The sequence below is a fragment of the Amphiura filiformis genome, chromosome 14 (assembly GCF_039555335.1).
Source record: "Amphiura filiformis chromosome 14, Afil_fr2py, whole genome shotgun sequence".
Taxonomy (NCBI): domain Eukaryota; kingdom Metazoa; phylum Echinodermata; class Ophiuroidea; order Amphilepidida; family Amphiuridae; genus Amphiura; species Amphiura filiformis.
Genome location: NC_092641.1, coordinates 39,932,828 through 39,956,674, shown reverse-complemented (window position 1 = coordinate 39,956,674; position 23,847 = coordinate 39,932,828). Strand labels below are relative to the sequence as shown.

The 23,847-nt window shown below is 37.9% G+C and overlaps 1 protein-coding gene across 1 annotated transcript; it reads left to right on the top strand.

The window, feature by feature from the left end:
• The first annotated feature begins 26 nt into the window (after positions 1-26).
• On the top strand, positions 27-18,727 carry LOC140170078 (histone acetyltransferase KAT7-like). The gene is made up of 10 exons (XM_072193398.1): positions 27-162; positions 4,785-4,947; positions 6,919-7,257; positions 7,920-8,083; positions 9,877-10,083; positions 11,874-12,146; positions 13,758-13,898; positions 14,385-14,478; positions 17,527-17,673; positions 18,422-18,727. The coding sequence occupies exons 1-10, from the start codon at positions 148-150 to the stop codon at positions 18,631-18,633; spliced, it is 1,755 nt and encodes a 584-aa protein (XP_072049499.1). The 5' UTR covers positions 27-147; the 3' UTR covers positions 18,634-18,727.
• The last annotated feature ends 5,120 nt before the right edge of the window (positions 18,728-23,847 follow it).

The window sequence follows — 23,847 nt, the reverse complement described above, 5'->3', positions numbered from 1 at the left end:
TAAATTGACCTCCCGGTGTACGATGACCTCATATTCTGTGAATCGCCATCGAAGGATTTTCGGGAAATTTTCTTTCGCGACGACATCAGTTTTCATCGATATTTCATTGAAAATCGTCACTATTGCGCTTAAACTGGAAACCGAACAATGGTAAAACGAAAGGTAATAACTCAAGATACTCTATAACTAAGTACATAATGTACATAATGAGAACCAACACGTATTTTGGACCCGCTTTTCAAATTGTATGCCCGCCAATTCGTAATTTTGCCATTCATTTGCATTGGAATTGCATTGCAGTGCCGGTTGTTGAACTTGTTCGTTAATCGTTAGCATAAAATGATAAAGTGCGTTACATGCCTGGCTTTGGGAACATCCCATTTTAGAGTTCTAAGGGTAATTAGTTCATGGTCATGGCGCTGGAGTGATGTGGAACCGCTCGTCGCTCGATCATTCGGATCAGAAATCCAACCGTCCATGCATGCTAGTCCGAATAATCAGACCCAGAACAAAATATTAATTTCTGACATGATCGTGTACTGGGTCTGAACTGTTTCCATATGAAATCTTGATGGCAAATTGGACAATAGAAGCACATGGTTCTACGTGACAGCTTTTTAATCCCTATTCAGGTTACGTGAATCACGCTATTGTGGACCATCCTTCTGATACTTGAGTGTTTGGACAAGCGGAAGGGTTTTTGTCTACCTCTCTGTTTGTAAACAAACCAGGAGGTCGAAATCGTCCTCCTCGCCGAATACGAAAGTCAGCGTAATAGTACGGCACTGCATGCATGCATGCAACGCGAACATGGCGAACGCCAAATCGATTCGCTCAAAAATGCCAACACTATTTACACTAATTTTTGTAAAACATGGTCCTGGAAAAATTCAAATATTTGCATCAAACTGCGATGTAATGCGATGCAATAGTTCCGGCAATCAGGGGCTTTGTAAAATTGTATTAACAATGTACAGACGCACAAAAATTTTTGTGGGACGCGCATTTCCCGACCAGGTTTTACAGTTGTGCGTCCGCAGAGTTTTTTAAGTAGGTAACCCAGGCAAACCTTAGCACATTTGCTAGTCAGCCAAATTCGCCGACAATGTCAATGCATTTTTACATAGAAATTTAAAACAAGTGCCCGAAGAAAGAAACCTACATATGTTTTCTATACTTCACTTGACCCAAATATGTGATTTTTTATGGTGATAAGTCACCCGCACATGGAATTTTAGAGAGATTTGGATAGCAGTTCCATTAAAAAAAGCTGCTATCATAATGAGACTTAAGATCTAGAAACACCCCGAAATGCCGTTTTGGGGAATTTTGCTAGCTGAAACTTTTGATGAAAGTCAATCTTTGACAAGATGTAACTTTGCTACGGAAAGTGCTATGAAAAAAATGGTTTTCAGTTTTGGCTTTGTTTACTCAAGGGCTTTAATTTGATATATATGAAATGATGCAGTTTGATGGCAAATTTGAATTCACCTAGCATACCTATTTTAAGGCTAGCGGGAGCCTTGCCCATGGACTGTTTACGATGGCAATAAACATGTCATGTTGTACGAGATCTGTGAAGTCATATGTGCATTTTCTGTCAACCACAGAAAAACCACTCGCCCATTAAGTAGGTATCCCAGGTGAATTCAAATTTGCCATCAAACTGCATCATTTTATATATCAAATTAAAGCCCTTGAGTAAAGAAAGCCAACACTGAAAACCTTTTTGTCATACACTGTAGCACTTTCCAAGCAAAGTTACATCTTGTCAAAGATTGACTTTCATCAAAAGATTCTGCTAGCAAAATTCCCAAAACAGCATTACGGGGTGTTTCTAGATCTTAGTCTCATGACGATAGCATCTTTTTTAATGGAACTGCTATCAAAATCTCTCTGAAATTCCATGCGTAGTCTCATCACAAAAAAAATCATATATTTGGGTCAAGTGAAGTATAGACAACATATTTATGAAGGTTTCCTTCTTAAAAAGCTTCTTTTTAATTTCAATGTAAATTTGTATTGCCGGTTTAGGCCTTTGACTGACTAACAATGTGTTAACTGAGGTTTCCCTGTGATACCTACATTAAGTGTTTTTCTTGTCAAACCTGAACACATCAATTGCATAAGTGCTAGATATGTTATAAATTGGCCCAGCTAGCTGGTCGATTGGCTTTAATCACAGCGCTTGAATCGCAGTCCTCGCTAATGGTAAAAATATTACCCCTTTTCCGCGCTATTTGGTAACTCTCATTGTTGCCAACTTTTGTGTTGAGTTCGGGGGGGGGGGGGCTAACTGTCACTATAAAATATAAACACTTTCATCACTCATCAGGGATGTGAGAGTTCCTCTTTTCAGCTGATTTCCTCTTTTTTTGTTGCCAAAATTTACGCGGTTTTCTTTTATTTTCAGCCCATATTTGGCGTTTTTACCCTGATTTTACGCTGTTTTTAGTGATTTTCCTAGTTTTTGGTCTTTATTTTCCTACACGTTTAACACATCAGTGATGCATGCGTTTAACGTATTAACATGCATTGATCCAGCCCCGTCTGGCGGCAAGATTTCATGATATACGATAGTTGCGGTGCACCTCACAAAACCGGAATTATAGTATGGTGCCAATGGCGCCATACATAAGGTAAAATTCATGAAGTCAACAGCCCAAACATGTCAGAAACTATGCATTATTTCAACATATTAGTGAATATATTTTCATGACTAAAACGGTCGTTTAGTATGTAGTCATGAAAAAAGATGCATGACCACTGATGACGTGAAGCACCGACCGAGTTCATTTCCTTCCGAATATGATGTTCCAACCAAAACACACAAACCTAACTAGTCAATACAATAACAATGCGAGTCCCTTGGCGTTATGGAGCTTCGCTTCCAGGCCTGGAAAAAAATTTGGTCATAATTTGGATCAAGGTTCCGGTTAAGGATTTAAAAATGTGCGTCATGTGTGACGCAAGTTTGCTGACAAGGTTGAAAAAACTTGCGTCCAGACATATTTTTGTGCGTCCATCTGAAATTCATGATCAACACAATGATCAATCATACCGAGAAACGCCGCGGAATTTCATGATCAGAACAGCAGCCCCTTGTTGCTAACACACGTACCCGTACCCGGGGTCTACACTTCATCAAATGTTGATTGTTAAAATAAAATAAAAGTGCATTTTTGCCGTGATATTCCATCTCCAGTCGCTATGATAATTTTTCTCATTTCTGTGTCAGTTTTGGTTGGAAACGTGGTCAGAAACAGCTGCAAAAACATGCGCAAATTTTCGTACTTTTACTTCCGGGTTTCTTTAATTTTAAAACGTGTTGTTGATGTTATAAAAGCTAAAACACGCGCTGCCACAAATAATACAAAAAAAGGTTATCATTTGGATTTTGTCTTTAAAATTGCTTTTATTCATCGTAACAATAATACTAATAAAGGAAACGTAGATTATTTATGAGAAAATAAACTTAAAACATTAAAAACTGAATATTGTCAGCTTGTGATAAATAATTAAATAAACAGCAACTGCTTGGTAGCCGCACGTCATCAGTCCAGCAAGCTTGTAAACAAAGTATCAATGGGGGGACTTTCCCATCAAACAGCGATCGTACGGAAAGCTTGCAAACAGTGCACGATTTCCTGACGTTGCATTTACAAATATTGCAGAATTTACTACAATTCTTAAGCAGGTGGTTCAAAATTTTGGGGCTTTTATTATCTTAAAAATATAAAAGAATAAAAATGTCTTATTTTTATCATCAATTAATGATTAAATTTCCAAGTTTTGTCTGCGTCCACATGCATGTGATATGGACGCAAAATACTTGATTAGCCATGTGAACTTGCGTCCAGATTTGTAAAATACGCGTCTGGACGCAATGACGCACACTAACGGGAAGCCTGATTTGGATTGGAGGGAAATGGTGGGAAATCCTGCTATGTTAGAGGGAAATATTTTCCAGGCCTGTTCACTTCGTCTCCAGCGACTCGGCGTCGAGCGAGCATGGAGTCGTAAAGGTTGGAAACCAGTGTATATATATATATGTTGAGTTTTAGCGGTAGCCAAGATTGAGTTTCCTGCTTGACCTCGGTCAACAGTCACAGGTCATTGAGATTAAACCATCTGTACAAGACATTGCACGTTTGTAACATTAAATCGGTGTATGGAAAAACTAAGGACAGGGAAAATTAAATCGGTGTATGGAACAAACATCGAATTTAATTATTTGTTTTTAATCGAATTACACATGCAGTATGCACTGTACAGTATACAATCAGGGGTAGCGCTAGAACTAAACACTCCAGTGTCCGCAGGGACCCCCGAACTTGCAGAAAATTAAAAAGTAGGGGGTCCGGAGTAGAGTTTGGTGAGTCCGAGTTGCACAAATGCAGCATAGTATGTCTGCAATAGCGCTATATTGAAAAACTGGGGGTCTGCAGGGACCCCTGAACTTGCAAAAAAATTAAAAACAGGGGGTCCGAAATCTATTTTGGTGGGTCCGGGACCCCAAAAATTGCAGTGCCGTGAATCATTGCAGTTTCCTGTTCATGGCAAAACATCATAAAAGTACAATTCTGCCTGGGAAAGAATGGCTCAATTATGACTGAGGCGGCGGACAGATGAACTCCCAAGTTAGATTGAGATTCTCAATGGACCCCTTAAATGTTGGTATTGCAGGTACCAAGGGTCCAGAAAAATTAAATTGGACCCTTTGATTTTCTATACTCACGCTCTCCTGATTGCTTGGTATTTTTCTCACCCACATTTGATAACAGAAGCCAGAAAGTAGCTCGGATGATCACGATGATGCAGGGTATGAAGAAGAATCAGACAGCAGCTCTGTTGACGTTGAAGACATGTCCAGCTGTGATGGAGAAGGAACGGGTAATAGAAGAATTACGAGACGCTCCACCAGGGTGCAAACTAGGGCAACTAAAGGTAGGCCTATTTGGTGTCAAATAAACTTTCTATTTTACAAATTGTTGTTTACTTTCAAAAAAGGCAATCTAATGCTACAGCAGGAGGACGATACTTCTATGATTGGCACATGAGGCAAATCACAATTTTGCTACTGTAGGCCTATGCAAAATTCTGACATTAAATTATGCTCTGCTGATATAATTTGGTCTATTCTGTCTAAGCCCCGGCAAAAAATATAATCTTGGTTTTCTCGCCACAATTCTCGCTATTGAGTAATTATCTCGCTTTTACAAGCAATAAAACAAGGTGTTTAATGCCGTAAAACTTTCCGAAAATCATTGAGTTCCATGCCGTGTTGACAATTCATGTCAATGTTATAAGCTTAAATGCACTCACCAGTGTGTAGTTTCAGTGCTTAATTGGTCTCTAAAATGTCATGTCAAGGTAATTGAATACTAAATTGTAGTAGTACCGTATTCATTCCAATAAGCGCCCAATCGCCCATGCCCCAATAAGCGCCCACCAGGGTATTTTCAATTTGCTAAAGGGTACCATTAATGTTGAAGTGACAGATAGACGTCGATACAGTGAAATAGCTGGAGGACTACAAGTCCTGTGTAAACCTGCAATACATTTTCTGCATCAGAAAAGCTACTAGAACGTCTCAGGACCCTTAATTATAACCTACGTCAATTTGTCTTTAATAAACGCCCCTTACGAAAATTCTCTTTTTTTGCCAGGGCCTAATTCTATCTTTTACAAATGATGCATAAAATGTAGTGGGCTTAAAAAAAACCAATGGATCAATCATGGAACACCGTAGCAATGCCTCTCATGGTGTACAAAAGATACAGCTAGAAAATACTCATTTTCATTTAAAAAAAATATATGTGCCATTTCCAATGTTTTTTCAACAAAAAGAAGCCAACTCTTTTCCTTTTAGAATAAAGTAAACTGAGCTCAAAAAGAAACTTATAATTTTTCACAACTTGTGAATCACAAGGTCATATCTTTTATCCTGTCAATCAAAATGAACCAAAATTACACCCAGAATTACTTCAATACTCTACTCAAAACACATGTCAGTAACAAGCAATTGTCCAATTGACACAAGTCACACAACAGCAAAAAGCACTGACACGGAACAGCTTTCTGGACCGCTTTCACAGCCCAATATTTGGCACCCAGCACAGGAAATCTGGGAGAATGCATACAAGATCCTGGTACAGATGATGAAATGGTGCTGCTTTTTACTTTTCACACACTTTCTTCAAGAAACAGGTCTTGTTCCACACAATTCCACTTACTCAGGGAATTATTACATGTGCAAGGATTTTGTACTCATTCTCACAGATCTCTTTTGCTCGGTGCCAATTATTGGGCTGTGAATGTGGTCCAGGAAGCTGTTCCATGTCAGTGTATTTTGTGTCAGTTGGATAACTGTTTGGTTACTGACATGTGTTTAGAGTAGAGTATTGAAGTAAGCATGTGTGTAATTTTGGTTGATTTTGATGGACAGGATTGTAAGATATGACCTTGTGAAAAATTATAAGTTTCTTTTTGAGCTCAGTATATGTATAATATTTTGCCACTTTTCTGGCAGTCTTGCCTTGTAAAGCTTCTTTGCAGACAGTGTGTAGTGTACTTGTTTCTTAATATTTTTCTTAATATTTTTAATTCTCTAGAAAAAATGAAGAAATTCCAAAGTAAGTGGTTCTGGCTAAATTCAGGTAAAAACCAGGACCCTATTATCATTTACACATTTGTGTACCGTACACCCCATCCATTTTGTCAGTCAGTCGGGGGAAATGTACCCAGTCATTGGAAATACATGTTTATGTTTTTGACCAAACCCCTACTTTAGTCTGCCCCTCTTAAAAACATGCGCACACCACCGTGGCTAATGGTTATCCACAATGTACACTGCTCAAGTTTGAATGTGTAAATCATGATTATAAAAGTATCAAAATTAAATTTTCTTTTCTGCAGCCCTGTCACTTCAGAGACAAACACCAGTAAAATCGCCCAAGTCAAATGGAAGCCAATCCGCCGAGAGCTCAGATAGTGACCAAAGTGGCCCAGTTGATGACCCAAAACCACCGAACGCTAAACGAAAACGACCCATCACCACAGAAATCATCATGTCAGATTCAGTGGATGCACTTGCCCCGACCGTAAACGGGAAGAAACACGGACTTTCAGACAGCGAGTCTGTGGCGTCGGCTTTTCAAGAGATCAAGGAGAAGAGGCGGAGTAAGGTGGTGGCCACGGACACGCTAGGTAGTTTGGTGGAATTGAAGTGTCCAGTGCCGGGATGTGATTCACTAGGTAGGTGTAGTACTTTTGGTCAAGTACATATCAGTGACGTCAACTTATCGCAGCAGCTGTTTCGTGCTGGCATCTATGCAATGTCTTTAAACTAAAGTAGCACTTTGAAAAATAGATGTGGAAATAAGAGTATTTAAACTGACCAGTAGATGAGTACTAAAATAATGCATGGCACATTGGATGGCCTGGGGTAAAATTAGACTGTATTTATTATAAAGTGAAATAAACCAACTTGTCATGTTACTGTTTGCTCCAATCAACTTCACACCGTGGTTGCTGACCATACTATGCAAGAAGCATAGAGTTAACATGGCTTCAGATGGTTTTTCAGCAGTGTCATGCTGCATCTAGGCAAAGAGGTGGGGGCAGGTCCCCAATCCATCAAAGAACATTTCAATATTTAGGCCCTTTTTTTTGCGACAATTTTAGTAAAATATTTTGATCAAGATTATGATTTGAGTTGAATGAAGAAGCCCTTCTGATACCAATGCTTGTATTATTGGACAGTGGTGAATATGATCATTTTGTGTTGCTGCTAATAAATTCACTTAAGTCCGTCTATCAGTCCATGATGTTATGAGTCTCAAAAATAGGTTAAGCAAAGCATAGCTTCATCCATAGGTGTAAACCTAACCCAGCTGTTGTTTGTTTAAATTTGACAGGGCACATCACAGGCAAGTTCATGAAGCATAGGACGATAACAGGGTGTCCACTGTATCATAATATGACGGCAGAGGAGTGTAAGCTGAGGCAAGAGGACAAGGAGAAAACAAAACTGAAAGAAAGCCAGATGACGGACTTGAGCAGGAAAAATCTACGACAATCGGTAAGATGGAATCTTGAGTATATAGAGGTGTTAAAAAAACTTCCTTGAAGCGTAGTAAAGTCAGATTGAGACTCCACATCGCAGCAGCGATGAAATCTAGGTTTTTATGAGCCAGCGGTGAAAGTTCTCATGGCGTGATGGAATTTTTATCGGTGGCGAGAATTGAATTTTGTCCAACTTTTTCACTCTCTCAAGATTGTGATATCGTAGCCATGCATGCTTGTGATTGGCTGTTGAAAAATCCAGGTTGGCAGAATGACCACAGAGTCCGACATAGACTCCACATCGCAGCTGCGATATCATGATATATCGTTGCAGTACGGTACATTTAAATTTCGTCTTGCAATGCTGCAGTGTAAAAAATCATGGCACCATCTGCATCGCGCAATGTAGTGACGTGGGGTCTGAATATAATTGTGGCAAAGTTTGAATTTCAAAATAAGTGAGCAGAGGGCAGGTACACTGTCATGTTGCAGATTTGGCTTATTCTTGTCATACCCAATGGTTTATTCCAGTTGAAATCCACACACCCTCTACCGAATGCATAACCGTAATCTTCCACTCAGGGAGTATGACTAATCTTCCACACAGGGAGTGTGAATTTCAAATGGGGATGTCTGAATGAGTGGCTCCATTTGAAATCTACACCCCTGAGTACACAGATTAATGTCATACCTTCCACAGGGGTAGTATGGATTTCAACTGGAATAGCCCATAGTGGTGGTCAGGGAGGCAGATTTTCAAGTACCAGTATGTTGACGTATTGCTGGGTCTAGAGAATTTTGTGATATGCTCACTAAAAATGTCATGAAATTTTCAATGCTGTGGGAACACTGGGTCAGAAATTCTGCGAGAATCCTTTTGGGTTATGTTATCCCAGTGGAATTTTGCAAGAATCCATGGATTCTCGCCATGTAACTTTGCATGATCAACTGAAATATTTACAAGAATCCATTTAGATTCTTGCAAATTTGTTGACGGGAATCTTTGCGAGAAAAGATTCTCGGATTCTCGCCGAAATTCTGACCCTCATATGTGACATGATCAAGGGGAATGAGTCACATGTCCACGGTTGTTTGATATATATAGAATTGGCTTCATTATTAACTAAAAATGCAAACTATAGATGGCGCTATTTATCCTAAATCATATTTCTTTATTTGCAAGGGTTAGGTGATTAATACTGCAATTAAAATAGCTGGAATAGGTGAAACAAGCAAGAAGGACATTTTATAAACGTATTTTATCGAACATAAAAGGAATTATTTGTATTAAAAGCTTAAAAGAGTAATTTCTAGTAACTAAATAGCGCCACCAATTTTGTCATTAATAGATACATTTTATATCAGAAAAAGCTTTAAAAAATACTATAAAAGTGAATAATTTTGTAAAAGAGGGGAAATTAAAGTTGAAAATGACGCAAAAGCATCTGTATTCATTAGCATGATATCACTTTTAGCTGTTTAAGCCTAACATTTGGTTGTACATGCTGTTTTGTTTGAAAAATTAATAAATGATCCCATCAAACAACCGTGTGTCGACCCTGGTCGAAAATGAGTTTTACATATGTTTCTAAAAAGGATATTTAGAGCTGTCAGAAACTGAAAACCCCATGTTAAATCGACTGTTCTTTGCAAAGTTACATCAATTTATCAATCGCCAAAAACAATATAAAACAAAAGAATTTTAACACCTTCTTTGCCAATATCTCAAAATCAATATTAGCGACATCCGACTCATTCCCCTTGATCGTGTCACATATAATATTCTTCCCTTATTCTGTTTTGCTCCAGTCTCCTGCCAGGTTACAGCAGCAAAAGAAATACAGCATCCAAGAGCTACGAAGGGCAAGGAAGGAACGGACACAGGAGCAGAAGGAGAAGAATAGGAATCACAGAGAGGAGTTCCACAAGTCTAGAGAACCCTTACTAAACGGGCTGACGTCACAGTATGATCTGGACTTGTTTAGAGAAGCACAGAATAGAGCATCGGAAGAGATGGTGAGTTTTGATGCGCTGGAAGGCCCTATCTGCAATAGCTGCCAGGTGTCATATGTGTACTATAGAAATGCAGAAATTATTGAATTTTTATAGGGCAGCTTTTGCTTATAGAGTATTGTTGCACTAACCTAATGGTTTATAATTCATCCATAGGCAGGAAAAACCTGTGTCTTTGGCCCTTGAACATGTTTAAAACGAAACTGCAAATAGGTTACATAGAAGGTTTTGCTTTAAACATGTTCAGGGGCCAAAGAAACATAGGTTTTTCCTGCCCATGGACGAACTGTTCCATTACCCGGTATTAGTTTTGATACAAGTCAAAGAACACTTTCTATTGTGCCTAACATACCTAAATCACTGAAATGAAAGTGGAAGCAATTTAAATGTCGGTGATTTTTCTTGTTTTTCCTGAGCTCCATATCACTAAAGTATGATATATCGTAATCTCTTGCAAACCATCGTAACTGTAATATTAGTCCTACGGAAGAGTTAGAAAGTGCTTGGGGCTTGTGTTATATGCTTTGGATTTAAGACGCATATCAGTCAATAAAAGTTGACTGTTTTGTCTATATGTGATGGAAATTAATATAAGAGTTAGAAAAAGCAATCAGTTGGTGGAATTTAGAGATGGTTGAACCCGGGACCTCTGATTGCAGTTGGAAGATTTTGCATTGATGGTCTGCGCAGATAGAGTAGGAAAAAGGGTAGTAACCTAGGCACCGGAGTTTCGCGCAAAAAGCGCAAAAAATCACGATTTTGGGGGTCCATCGCGATTTTGGTGGTCCATCGTGAATTTTGAGAATTTTGCCAAACACACTACTTTTCAATGTAAATTCACCAATAATAACCTTTTACAACATAACAGGCTTCCCGTTAGTGTGCGTCAATGCGTCCAGATAATAAAAGCCCCAAAATTTTGACCCACCTGCTGAGAATTGAAGTAAATTCTGCAATATTTGTAAATGCAACGTCAGGAAATCGTGCACTTTTTGCATGCTTTCCGAACGATTGCTGGCCTGATGGTGATGGTGGGGAAGTCCAGATTGATTTGTTTACAACCAAGCACGTGCAGTTAATGTTTATTTAATTATTTATCACAACCTGACAATATTCAATTTTTAATATTTTAAGTTTATTTTCTCATAAATAATCTAGGTTTCCTTTATTAGTATTATTGTTACGATGAATAAAAGCAATTTTAAAGACAAAATCCAAATGATAACTCCTTTTTCATATTATTTGTGGTAGCGCGTGTTTTAGTTTTTGTAGCATCAACTACACGTTAATTTAAAAAAGAAACGCGGAAGTGAAATACGAACGAAAATTGCTCAAGATTGACAGACTTTGCTCATGTTTTTGCACCTGTTTTTGACCACGTTTCGGACCAAAACTGACACAGAAATGAGAAAAAATATCATAGCGAACGGAGATGGAATATCACGGCGAAAATGCACTTTTTTTTTTTTTTAACAATCAACATTTGATGAGGTGTAGACCCGGGGTACGTGTGTATCGTCATAATCGTGAATTTAAATACTGGAAAACGCATTTTAGCGCTTTTTGACTTGAATTTTCAGCGCATTTTCGCGCTTTATATAAAAAAAACGGCGCGCATTTTGCCGTTTTAAATCGCTATGAAACTCCGTGCCTAGTAGTAACCTCATGAAATGAGATCTGTATATTAATTAGCATTGGGTTAGAATTAGATCTTGTACTTCCTTTATTGTGCATGACGATGTGGTTTTACTTTACTAATCGACATCAACCAATTTCACTCTTTCTTTATACAGGAAAGAGAAAATGAATGCCAGCTCATGGACGGCAACTTAAAGAAAATCGAGTTTGGTCGATTTGAGTTAGACACATGGTACAGTTCCCCATACCCCGAAGAATATGCAAGACTTCCAAAATTGTACATCTGTGAGTTCTGTCTTAAGTATATGAAGAGCACCACGATACTGAGGAGGCATACGGCAAAGTGTATCTGGAGGCACCCACCGGGAGACGAGATATACAGGAAGGGAAATATCTCAGTTTTTGAAGTAGATGGAAAGAAAAATAAAGTAAGAAAACAAAGAATATAACTAATAGTTATTTGGTGTGCATCCAGCAACAAGTGAAAACATTTTCATTTGAGATGTGCATAAACCTAACTTGAGGTAATGGATTATTTAGGGATTCAATCATGTTTCACCGTTTTTCATCACCGATTAACAACGATTCGTCCGCGTCGTCTGAGTGGTTTACAACTTACAAGCTGCCCTCGCACCACGCAGACGCGCGCCGGACGCGAGTTGTTAATCGGTGATGAACAACAGTGAAACATGATTGAATCCCTTTCAACAACGAAACAAGCTAAAGATGTCTAATTCATGAATTCACTTGATTCTTTGCATTCGGAATGTCCGTTTGTCATTGCCACTCAACCTTACAAGAAGATCGCAGTATTTCTCTGTTGATATCAGCAATGAAACTAAGAATAAAGCGGTAATATTTATCTGCTACTGCCAACATATAAAGAGAGTTCATGTTTACGCGTACGTTCCAGGCATGATGAATTTTACGCGCTAATGCGTAACGCGTACACATAACCTTGCGTTCTCGTATACGCTACTGAACTGTGGATTCATCACGGATTAACAACGGTTGGGTCCTGTACAAAGCTATAGGAAGAGTTGTTGAATGTAAATTCAGTTACGCATGGTTGAGTCTCATCAAGTCCCAGGAACCAAGTATGCCATGGACTTAAAAATCAGTAAGCTTAGGTACTGCCCATGTTAATAATGATAAAACTAAATTTTCAAAATGTCCTGCTTTGCATGAATGTATCAGATTTTGTCAAATATCATCTAGATATATGAATCACAGAATTAAAGAAGGAGAACCAGGACTCGACCGCCATCTTGATACAAAAAATGTGGGTATTCTGTCGGTCGGACATCCGGGCTATCTCTAGTCTCGGACCCAAACTGCATGTGGCTCACGGTTTGTTATGAACAACAGAAACCGACTGTGAAGGAGGCTACATAGCGATGTTGTTGGAGTGACATTCAATTTCGGAAAAACTACACTCGACCATGGAATTTAATTTTTAGTTTGTCAGTATATAAACGGTAAATCAAGTAAGTTTCTTCCACTCTGAAGACTTAGAAATGGTTGTGTGATTCCACTGACTATTTGCGGTTGAAATTTACATAACACCAATGACAGAAATCATCAACAAAAATCGAATCAGGGACTTGTTTTCACTCGAACATCATCAACCGGAAGTGACGTGACACGGACCGACATAATTCGGTTTTCCTCGTAACACGCTTGAGGCATTTGTTATCATTCAAGTGCGACATGGATGATGGGAGCATTTGAGAGACGCACTTGATGCGACCTGCATGCGAGTACCAAGACGCTTCAGATGAGACACAGACTTATTTTTGTTTGTCTCCGCGCACCATCGGCAAGGACCCAAATACCCCCAATTTTCTTCCCATAGCTGAAAACGCGACTGTACGTGGCGGTATAGGACTTCTCTAATTCTGAGGTATGAATTCAACTCCGTATGATTACTTAGGAGCTGGGATTTGTTGTATACAAATTTTATTTAGGTTTGCCTCGCTTAACACTCCTTGTCAATTCTTTATCTTCTTACGCTTCCACGTTTTGTTTTCTGTTTGCAGATATATTGTCAAAACTTGTGTTTACTAGCCAAACTGTTCTTAGATCACAAGACGCTGTATTACGATGTAGAACCATTCCTCTTCTATGTCATGACAGAAAATGACACAACGGGATGCCATATATTAGGTTACTTCTCCAAGGTAAGTGCATAAACACACACATCCCAATGCCCCAACATGTAATAAGCTACGACAAGCGAGGACATGAAAAAACAAACAACAGAAAATGGACAATTAGAGATTTCACTATCCAACTGTGGACACACATGTTTGTGTTTCTTACTGTGCATGGATGTGAGAGTTCCTCGTTTTTGTTGAACTTTGGACAAAGTGGGAAATGAGTAGGGTGTAACTACTGACCCAATCTGTTTGGATGGTCATCATTAGACATTGATATGCTCTACCGTCGCATGCACAGAGGTGAACCGATTCGGATGTTTAATACACAGCGGCGCATTCAGATGGCGTTCATGTTAAGCACTAGGTCTATATAAATTTGGTATTATATATACAACTGCATCAATAGGTTTGTAATGTGAGCAGGAAAAACTTGCCGCAATAATTAAAATATAATGTTTCAGTAGTCTTAATTGTTAGTTTTCTCTTTCCTATTTCTATTTGCTACAGGAGAAAAATTCCTTCCTCAACTACAATGTATCATGTATCTTGACGTTGCCACAGTATATGAGACAAGGGTATGGCAAAATGCTGATAGATTTTAGTAAGTATCGTTAATACCACATTTAAATTTTACTGTCACCTTCCCAGTAAACAAAAAAATGTTATGAACACATAACTGGTGTTGGTCAAAACATTTTATTAGCATATAAATGTGGGGTTATGTAACGGTCATGTAGACGGTTTTAAAACCATCATGAAAAATGAGTACAATTTCAAACTCGTCAAAATGTTATCACAAAGTATTATTGGCAAACATTTGTACAAAGTGTTTTCCAGCAAGTTTTCACAAATGTATTCTGAATGTTACTAAAATGTTTTATAGCCTTTATATAAACTGACAGTTATAGTACAGTTGCTAAGCTGAATCATAGCACTGGGAAATATGGAGGTTGTCCCGAGGACAACTAAAGCATGAATTCTGCTTGTCCTCAAAACATTTTGGTTGTCCCCAAAACATGTAAGTCATGTTTTTGAGTGCAAAGAATCCAAATAGTGGTTGTCCAGGGGATAAGTACATGGCCATGTGTTTTGAGTTGGTAGATTTTTCAGTACTCAAAATTTCAAATTTTTTTCCTCTTTGAAAATGCACGCTTTTTGAAACAAATATAATTGTTTCTTAACTAAACCCACTTGTACAAGAAAAGTATACATTTCCTGACAGGAAATTAAACAGGGAATCCAAAAATGATATTAGTTTCCCAGTAGGAAGATTGGTTAAGGAGGTAGTGGAAGTTGAATAGCAAAATTTTCCATAAAAAGTGTTCTATCTTCAGTGGGATATATTTTTTATATACCCTATGCTGAAAAGAACATCATTTTTGAGTTCCTTGGCTCAAGAGCTTTAAAAAAATGTATACTTTTATTGTGATACCTACTACAGGTTTCACTGTGTGCGAACATATTTGAAACACACATTTGAGGCATTCCGAATAGGGATTTACACACAAACAGTGCAATTTAAGGCATTTTCTGTAATCAAGTGATTTGCACTAGAAATTCACTCAATTTTAGGACAGAGTTACCTTTTTTAGTTTCTAAATAATTGTTCTTAAAGGAGGATTTCGTGATCCTAGCATCCTCTTTTTATGACATTTTTCAGTAGATAGCCACGAAAAAAGCTTATTTCCAAAATTTCAGTTGATTCCGATTTTGCGTTTGCGAGTTATGCATGATTATGTGTATTACACTGCTCCATAGACAATGTGTTGTAATTTCGTTCTGGTGCACCAGAACGAAATTCAAATTTGGCGATATTTTTGCTAAGCGAATTAATCTGCAAGAAATATTTGGTACATAAACATTATGTAGCCAGGGGTATCCAGTGGTGTAAAAATCTCAACTTTTTTTGGGAAAAGTGGGGGATGAGGTTGTGGATCACGAAATGCCCCTTTAAGTCTTTACAACATAAAACCAATTAAAAGAAGCAAACATATCAATATACCACCATTTTTTTGACATTTTTAGTTAAATTTACATATCAATCCTCCATATCAATCCTCGGCTCCACCCTGTCAATTTTTCACTAAAATCAAAATAACTTGAAAATGGTAAATGCTACATAAAATATTATGGTATCAATACAAAGGTCTCATCAATAGCTTTAAATTGATAGGTAATTTGTCTATGTAGCTGACACCCTTGACTTAAAAATATTAATAATTAGCACACAAAATCTCGCACAAAAGTACTGCTCCACCCTATTGGTGTACCCAGCTTGAAACGCATGGCCACATAGCTCAATATGGTTGTCCCCCAGTGATTTTTGGACAAGAGGATTTATAAGTGCTTATTTCAAACACTGCATAGCACAAACTATACATTGTTGAAATCCCTGTGATGAGACAAATAATTTGGTATGACTGTTGACAAGATTGAAGCATTTTCAAATTTTTACCCTGTGTGACCTTTTGTGACCTCTAGCGATCACTAGGGGTCAAATCCGAAATGCATCTTTAAATAAACTTTAGACCATCTTACTATAAAATAGGAACAAGTTTGGTGTTTGTGGGTATGTCCATTGAAAGTCTCTGTCAGTTTTGATCCTAATGTCGTCAAATTCACACAGGAGATCGAGGAATATACAGGAACAGCATTAAACTTTATTTGGTTGAAACGGTCAAGAATTGGCTTACAAAAACGGTGAAAATATGGTTAAAACAGGAGTTTTTTGTTACAAAAATAGTATTAGGTCACCTGCCCGATGTCGGAAAAATAAGAAGTAGGATTAAATTTTTTTTGCATTAAGAAATCGTTTATCGGTTTGCTAGATGAAACAACACAATCCTAAAATTTAGTTCAACATAATTAGCAACGGTGCATGAAAACCTATTATTCAAACAAAGACAAGAGAGAGAGAGTGAATGTAAGAGAAACATTGGCTAATTTGGATTAATCCACTACATACAACATCCTGTGGAACACCTAACCATATTAAATCTCCCACACAGGGGGTGTAGATTTCAAATGGAGTCATCCATTCAGGTAACTCCATTTGAAATTCACACTCCCTGTGTGGAAGGTCATGTCTTCCATTAGTTGGTGTATGGATTTCAACTGAAATAACCAATTTCAGCCGGTGCACAACATATTTAATGCTTAGAATTGGGCCAAATTTGCGAATTCAGTGACTGTTTTGTGTTTTTGACAGAAAATTCTGAAACAAAAAAATATGTTTGTACTGAATATAGAATTTCTACTATCACAGTTAGCTTAAGTAAAAGATTATGGGATACGGAAAGTGGAATAATATTTGTTTATATTGATTCCATTGTATTCTTTTCTGACATTGGGACTAGGGGAAGCAGACCTATAAAGTGGGATCACTTATAACCTTGTGTCAAATTTGTTTTCATATTTTTAGCATGCAACCCACTAGTTTTTAACCCTTGATTTTTTAGTGGAGTGCACTAACATTGGAAACATGGATTTGTTAATTTTCAAATTTTCTAGCAATAACTTGAGTATCAAGATAAGAAAGAGAATTCTAAACAGTCATTGATCTGTATATACTCAAAATGTGGGAAATGTTGTCAAGTGGTAAATGTGTGATGTCAAAACAAAAATGTGTTATTTTCTAACCTTACTGCAGGTTACCTCCTGTCCAAAAGAGAAGAAAAGATTGGTTCACCTGAGAAGCCGCTGTCAGATCTAGGTCTCATCAGCTACAGAAGTTACTGGAAAGGTGTGGTGCTCAAATACTTAGATAAATTTGATGGCAGAGAGATCTCTATCAAAGGTAGGTGATTGATATTGGGTTGCTGACAGTTGAAATCCGTATACACCCTTGCGGAAAGCATGACCTTAATCATGCCAGGAAGGGGGTGTAGATTTTAAATGGAGTTACCCATTTTGGTAACCCCATTTGAAATTCACACTCCCTTTGTGGAAGATGAGGATTGTGTCTTACATAGGGGGTGTATGGATTTCAACTGGAATAGCCCATTTTATCCTCCCAAGTAATAATGCAGTATTTGCCAGTGATGTTGCCGTGGCCACCTGCACAGGTACACTGTCACCTAGGTACTTAGCTGGTACTGTGCAGTACCACAGGAGTACCTATGTAATACCAGTGCTGTACCACTGCTGGTGTGTCCTGTGCAGTAGCAACATTGGTACTGTGTAGGTACTTAAATTTGCGTGTACCAGTTGGGTATCTTGGTGATGGTGTACCTGCACAGGGGCCGCAATAGGAATCTTGCAGTGTACAAGTAAATCACACAGCAGATACCGAGTTATTATTTATGGTTATAGATGTGTTTCACTTGTTGAGAGAGAAATTGATTCTATAATGCATGATTGCTGGGAGGTTGATGCGTCCAATGCACAAGCCCCCACACGGAGAGTGCATTGGACGCATCAACATATAGCGCAAAAGGTGTCCAATCTCTCAAGCAACAAATTGAAGGCCGCATCCTGTACAACCCATGAAGAAATTTTCACTTATTCTATCCACCCATTTTTCTTTCCATTACCATTTCTAACAGACATAAGCCAAGAGACAGCGATTAACCCATACGACATTGTCAGTACCCTGCAGTCACTGAGCATGCTCAAATACTGGAAGGGCAAACACCTGGTGCTAAAACGACAAGACCTAATCGACGAGTATCTGGACGCAGAGAGAAAACGGGCCAAGGGTAACAAAGTGATAGAACCGGCGAGTCTCAAATGGACGGCACATATCGTGGAAACGTGATGTTTTTTTGTCTGTTTGGTGTAAGAAATGCAGTGTGTGGATGAGGGCAAGGAAATGGGCTATTCATACACCCCCTGTGGAAGACTTAACTTTAATCTTCCACACAGGAGTGCAATTTTAAATGGGTTTACCTGAATGGGTGACTCCATTTGAAATCTGAACCCGCTGTGTGAGAGATTAAGGTCATGTCTTCCATAAGGAGTGTACGGATTTCAACTGCACTCAATAGACCATAAAAGAAGTTCCAGTTTGTTTTCCGATCTAACAGTAACATGATATCACCACTGCTGATCTTCCTAACATATGTGACGTGTCATGTCAAAAGGAGACACTTATGGGCAGGTTATCAATTTTGAGGTTTTTACATACCTTAAATATAGAGATATATTGCTCCACAACGCCGTTTTCCCCAATGAAATCGGACATTCCTAAGCGAAGATATTGAGTTCGGAAGTTATGGTATTATAAAATTGGAAATTGAGATATCAGCCTTTAAAGATATTATTGACAATGTTGAGAGTAGGAATTAACTTGAAAAATGTCTAAAAAATACAAGATGCCAGTTATATTCCGGTCTGAAACTATCAGACACTATTTTTAACATTAATAACATCACAAATTCGCAACAAACCCAAATTGTGAAAAAATCACCCACCGGCAGATTTTTGGCTATTTCTCTATTTACGACCCTGCCCAAAAGTGTCTCCTTTTGACATGACACGTCACATATAACCCATTTTACCTTTAAATATGATGCGGTTTCTATAGTTCTGTCGAGACAGTGTTGTTGAGCCATTGAAGGAAGACCTCTTTGAACCAGCTCCAGTTCATCTGGCTTGGTGCAAAACCATTATGTGGAAGGTTCGTTATAATATCAAATCCAGTAGTGAAAGGTTGGTGCGTTTTACTCAGCGTTTTAGTGACGTCTCTCCAATAAGCCATCAAGTTTCTTAAATAAATCCATTTTATAAACATTTATAAACATCCTTCTTGCTCTTGAACCATTAGACAATAATATGTTTCCATGTTAATCCCATGGGCACGTACAGCCAAATTATCATCCTCTAAGAACTGTTTTGATTGGTCCTAATGAGGGCTATATATTAACTTAAGCCAATCAGAAATATGGTAAGAATGTCCGTAGTGCTGAAGGGGATTAATCTTAAATGTGCTAAGAGATCTAAAAGAGTTCTGATTGGTTATTAAGATGATAGTATCATGTAATTAACCAATTGTGATACAGCACGTCAAAAAGGGGACTTTTCGGCAAAGTGCTTTTCAAGATATAGATTAAAATAGACAGAAAAATATAAAGAAAATAATAAGAATTTGGAATGTTTTTTCCCTTCTGCACACCTTGACAGTTATAGCAAATAAGGTGTCATTTTAAAGCTTGCAGAATGCTTCCAAAGCAGAAACACCAAACTCAAAATTGACTTCCCCTGCAAAGTCCCCTTTTTTGATGTGATGCATCACAATTAGAGGAACTGTAAGAAACTTGGCAGTAAGTGCCCATGATGTTAACTATCCACATACATTTTTGAAATGAGGTTGTTGAATTGAATTTGTTATTTAACTTATGTATATAAAATAAGATCTGATTTGTGTGATTTACATGTAATGTACCATTTTCAGATCCTGCGAACATGAACTGTTGCAGAATATCAACAAAATTTGACTATAACATGTATAATATTTTTTACCCTGACGTGGCAGTGATGTCAGTGTGTTGACTCTGTTGAGGCAGGTGTTTCTCACGCGTATCTATGCGGCATCTTTAAGCGCGTATACCAGTGCTTTGAGTACCCGCTACCTACTTGAAGCTGTGCCTAATGAAATGGGCACCGACGTCTCTGCCACATCAGAGTGGAAAATGGTATACCCATTTTGTTGTCTTGGACCAATTACGAGTCTCTTATTGTGAATACCAGATATTTTATTTCTTGTTACATTTTTAGAGAATGTGCTATTCAAGTTGAAATCCAGACACCCCCTATGGAAGATGTGACATTAATCTTTCACACAGGGAGTGTGCATTTCAAATGGGGCTATCTGAATTGGTGACTCCATTTGAAATCTACACTCCATGTGTGGAAGATTAAGGTCATGTCTTCCACAGGGGATGTCTGGATTTCAACTGGAATAGCCAGATGCTGTTCTGAAGTGGAATAAGAGAAAGGAATGTCAACTTGTATCGGTTTGATTGTTTGCCAGTTCGTTTTACTGCATAAGATGCCAATATTTTTATCATAGATCGTCAAGAACTTTTGAAACTTGTGCTGATGCATCAGTTCTGTTTAGTCTTTTAAGCAGGGATGGCACTTTTACAGGAATGCAGGGTGTATGCAAACTTCCTTGTTGACCGTATAGGCTGCTTTAGAGCCAGGCCCCTCAACATATTTCATCTTACATTTGATTTAGGATACCCAACATTTGTCAGTTTGGACCCCAGCAGTATATTAGGTCTACCTCTGTAGTTAAGGACACAGCTCGAGATCTCTTCTGTATCAATGTACTATACCATTTGAAAACCAATTTGGGATGAAATTGGGCTTATCTTTGTGGGGAAGAACTGGCTTTTTCCCCTCTATGCGTACAAAAATACCTGATTCCAAAATAATAAGTTACAATGAATAGGGGACTTTACCTAGTATATTTAAATAAATCTTAAAAGATTTGTAGACTGCTGAAATTTAGAAAGCATAACAGTGGTGAATTCCTACCGCGGGCTGAGTCAACATGTGCAAGAGCAATCAGTGGCATACAGTTAGCTCAATAAATAAGTATCATGACCTTGTAGTATAAGTGAGGGTTGATTTCAAAAATCAAGGTGACCATAATGACCGCAAGGACATTTTCTTTGATTTGAGATATCTGTGATGGCAAATGATGCAGAAATGACTAAGTTATAAATAAATAGATTTGTAAATTTTGGGATTTATAGTGCACAATGTCAGCCCACAGGTCTTTAGACACTGTACAGATTTTTCGCTGACCACTGTGGCCCAAGACACCCCTTATAAACCATTAAACCGCATTCAGGGATGCAGCTCAATATAAGCACACTAGCACAGTCTCCTGGTCTACCCACATTGTAATCATCGCAACCAGGATCAGCTCCCGGAGTAATGTATGGGTATAAACCAAGATAATTAGGCAGCTATAGTTCCTTGTCCAGGGGAATTTCAAGGTAGCGCAAGTATTTTCACAAGAACATTTAAAAATACTAGGTAAAGTCCTTGATTCATTGCAACTTATTATTCAGAGACGCAGCTCAATATAGGCGCCATCACTAATATCTCAAATTCCAGAAAACATCCTTGCGGTCAGGCCTGGATAAAAATGGGGAATTCAGGAATCTCATTCCCTGGAAATTTGGTAATCTGGAGGGAAATTGTGCTTTTTGGGGATAACGAAATACATAAGAAATGGTGGGGTGGGAAATCTTGATATGTTGGAGGGAAATTTGTTTACTTTCCTGGGAAGTGAATTTCTTTCCAGGCCTGTGTGCGGTCATTGTGGTTACCTGATTTTCGTAAGCAGCCCTCACTTTGGCTGTAAGGTCATGATTCATGCATATGTTTACCCTATTTAGTGTGCTGACTGTAGAAGGGGTAGAGTAACTATTACCATCCAACTGAATTGAGCATGATTTGAGACGACAATTTTATGAGAGGTCTCATCGATTTTATTTGAGTTGTTTAGTGAACCCATTGCAATCTCAATTATTGGAACTTGTTCATCTGTAATCTATAATATTATATTATGTACATTAACTTGTAATTAATTCAAGAAATGTAATCAAATCTGTTATCATCCATATTATTGGCCTATTACATTTAAAATTCACTCTACCACTGTGGAAGATTTTGTAAATATCTTCCACAGGGGGAATATGGATTTCAAATGGAATGAACCCATTAGGCAGCTCCATTTGAATTTCATACACTCTCTGAAAAAGATTCAACCTGAATCTTCTACAGAGAGAGGGAAGGTTTCAAATGGAGCTGCCTAATGTGTTCATTCCTTTTGAAATTCATACCCCCTCTGTGGAAGATATTTTGAAACTCGCTCACAAGGGTAGTGTGGCTTTTAAATGGAATAGCCTGTTTTTTTATCTTTATATGGACATTTTTATTAATGCTATTGCTTCATCTATAAGAATGAAAAGTCACTTTCAGAATGCTTATTATTCTGGCATTATTGTGACACGATCTGGTGCATGGAGGCCAATGGTGACAAATTTGAAACTGAGGTAATAGTAACTCAATTGTCAAAAATGCCTTCCATGGAGCAGATCGCATCACATTTGTGACCCATCACATTAAAACCGACCACTTCACGGCTGGCTGTATGGGCAGATAACAATGAAAGAAGAGGAAAGAAAATAAAAAGAAATTTGAGCTTGTTTACAGTTTAGCCTCACAAAACATTTTTACTGTATCTGATTTCAACAAGGTGTCATTTTAAAGCTAAAAAACAAGTTTATCCTAGTATTTAAATCTCCATTTTTATTTCTACCAAGAAGTGGTCGGTTTTGATGTGATGGGTCACATTTATTGCTAGGAGTCTTTTATTTCAATGAAATCAAACTGTTTTCTTTTTTCCTTCACATGTTGAAACAGACATTTTCCTAAACCCAAGTTTTTAGATGATGAGAGTTGCAGGTAACAAACGTAAGCCCCCTGTACTGTCCATGCAAAATACTTGTACCAATTATATATTCAGTATGATACTGTAGTGTGATGTTTTTGATTTGTCCCTCAATTTTTCTTTTTTCTTTTATGAAAGGGATGAACCATAATATTACTATAAACTGACCTTAAACAATTGGTAAAAAATCTCGTTTCGCGATGAAACTCTTCATATATGATCACAATTTTCAATAATAAATTAATTAATTTCATAAATAATAAAGATCGACTAAGCATTGATGGTCGATCGAGAGACCAAACTATTTGGTTCTGTTGCCTTTAGGTAATCCGAAATTTTCCCCTAGAAAAAAAAAATACCAGGAATTATGACAGCCATGCAGGCGTGGTTTATTTTTTCCTATTATTTTATTTGGCCTTTGTTAAGAAGGTCACATGATTTGTATCTATAGTGTACATCTATGTATATGTTACTTACGACTGTAATGGACCTAGTGTATTGCTACAAGTTTGGGATGGATTCCAAAATGATTTAGTGAAGTGAGTCAATTGTTAATTTGTT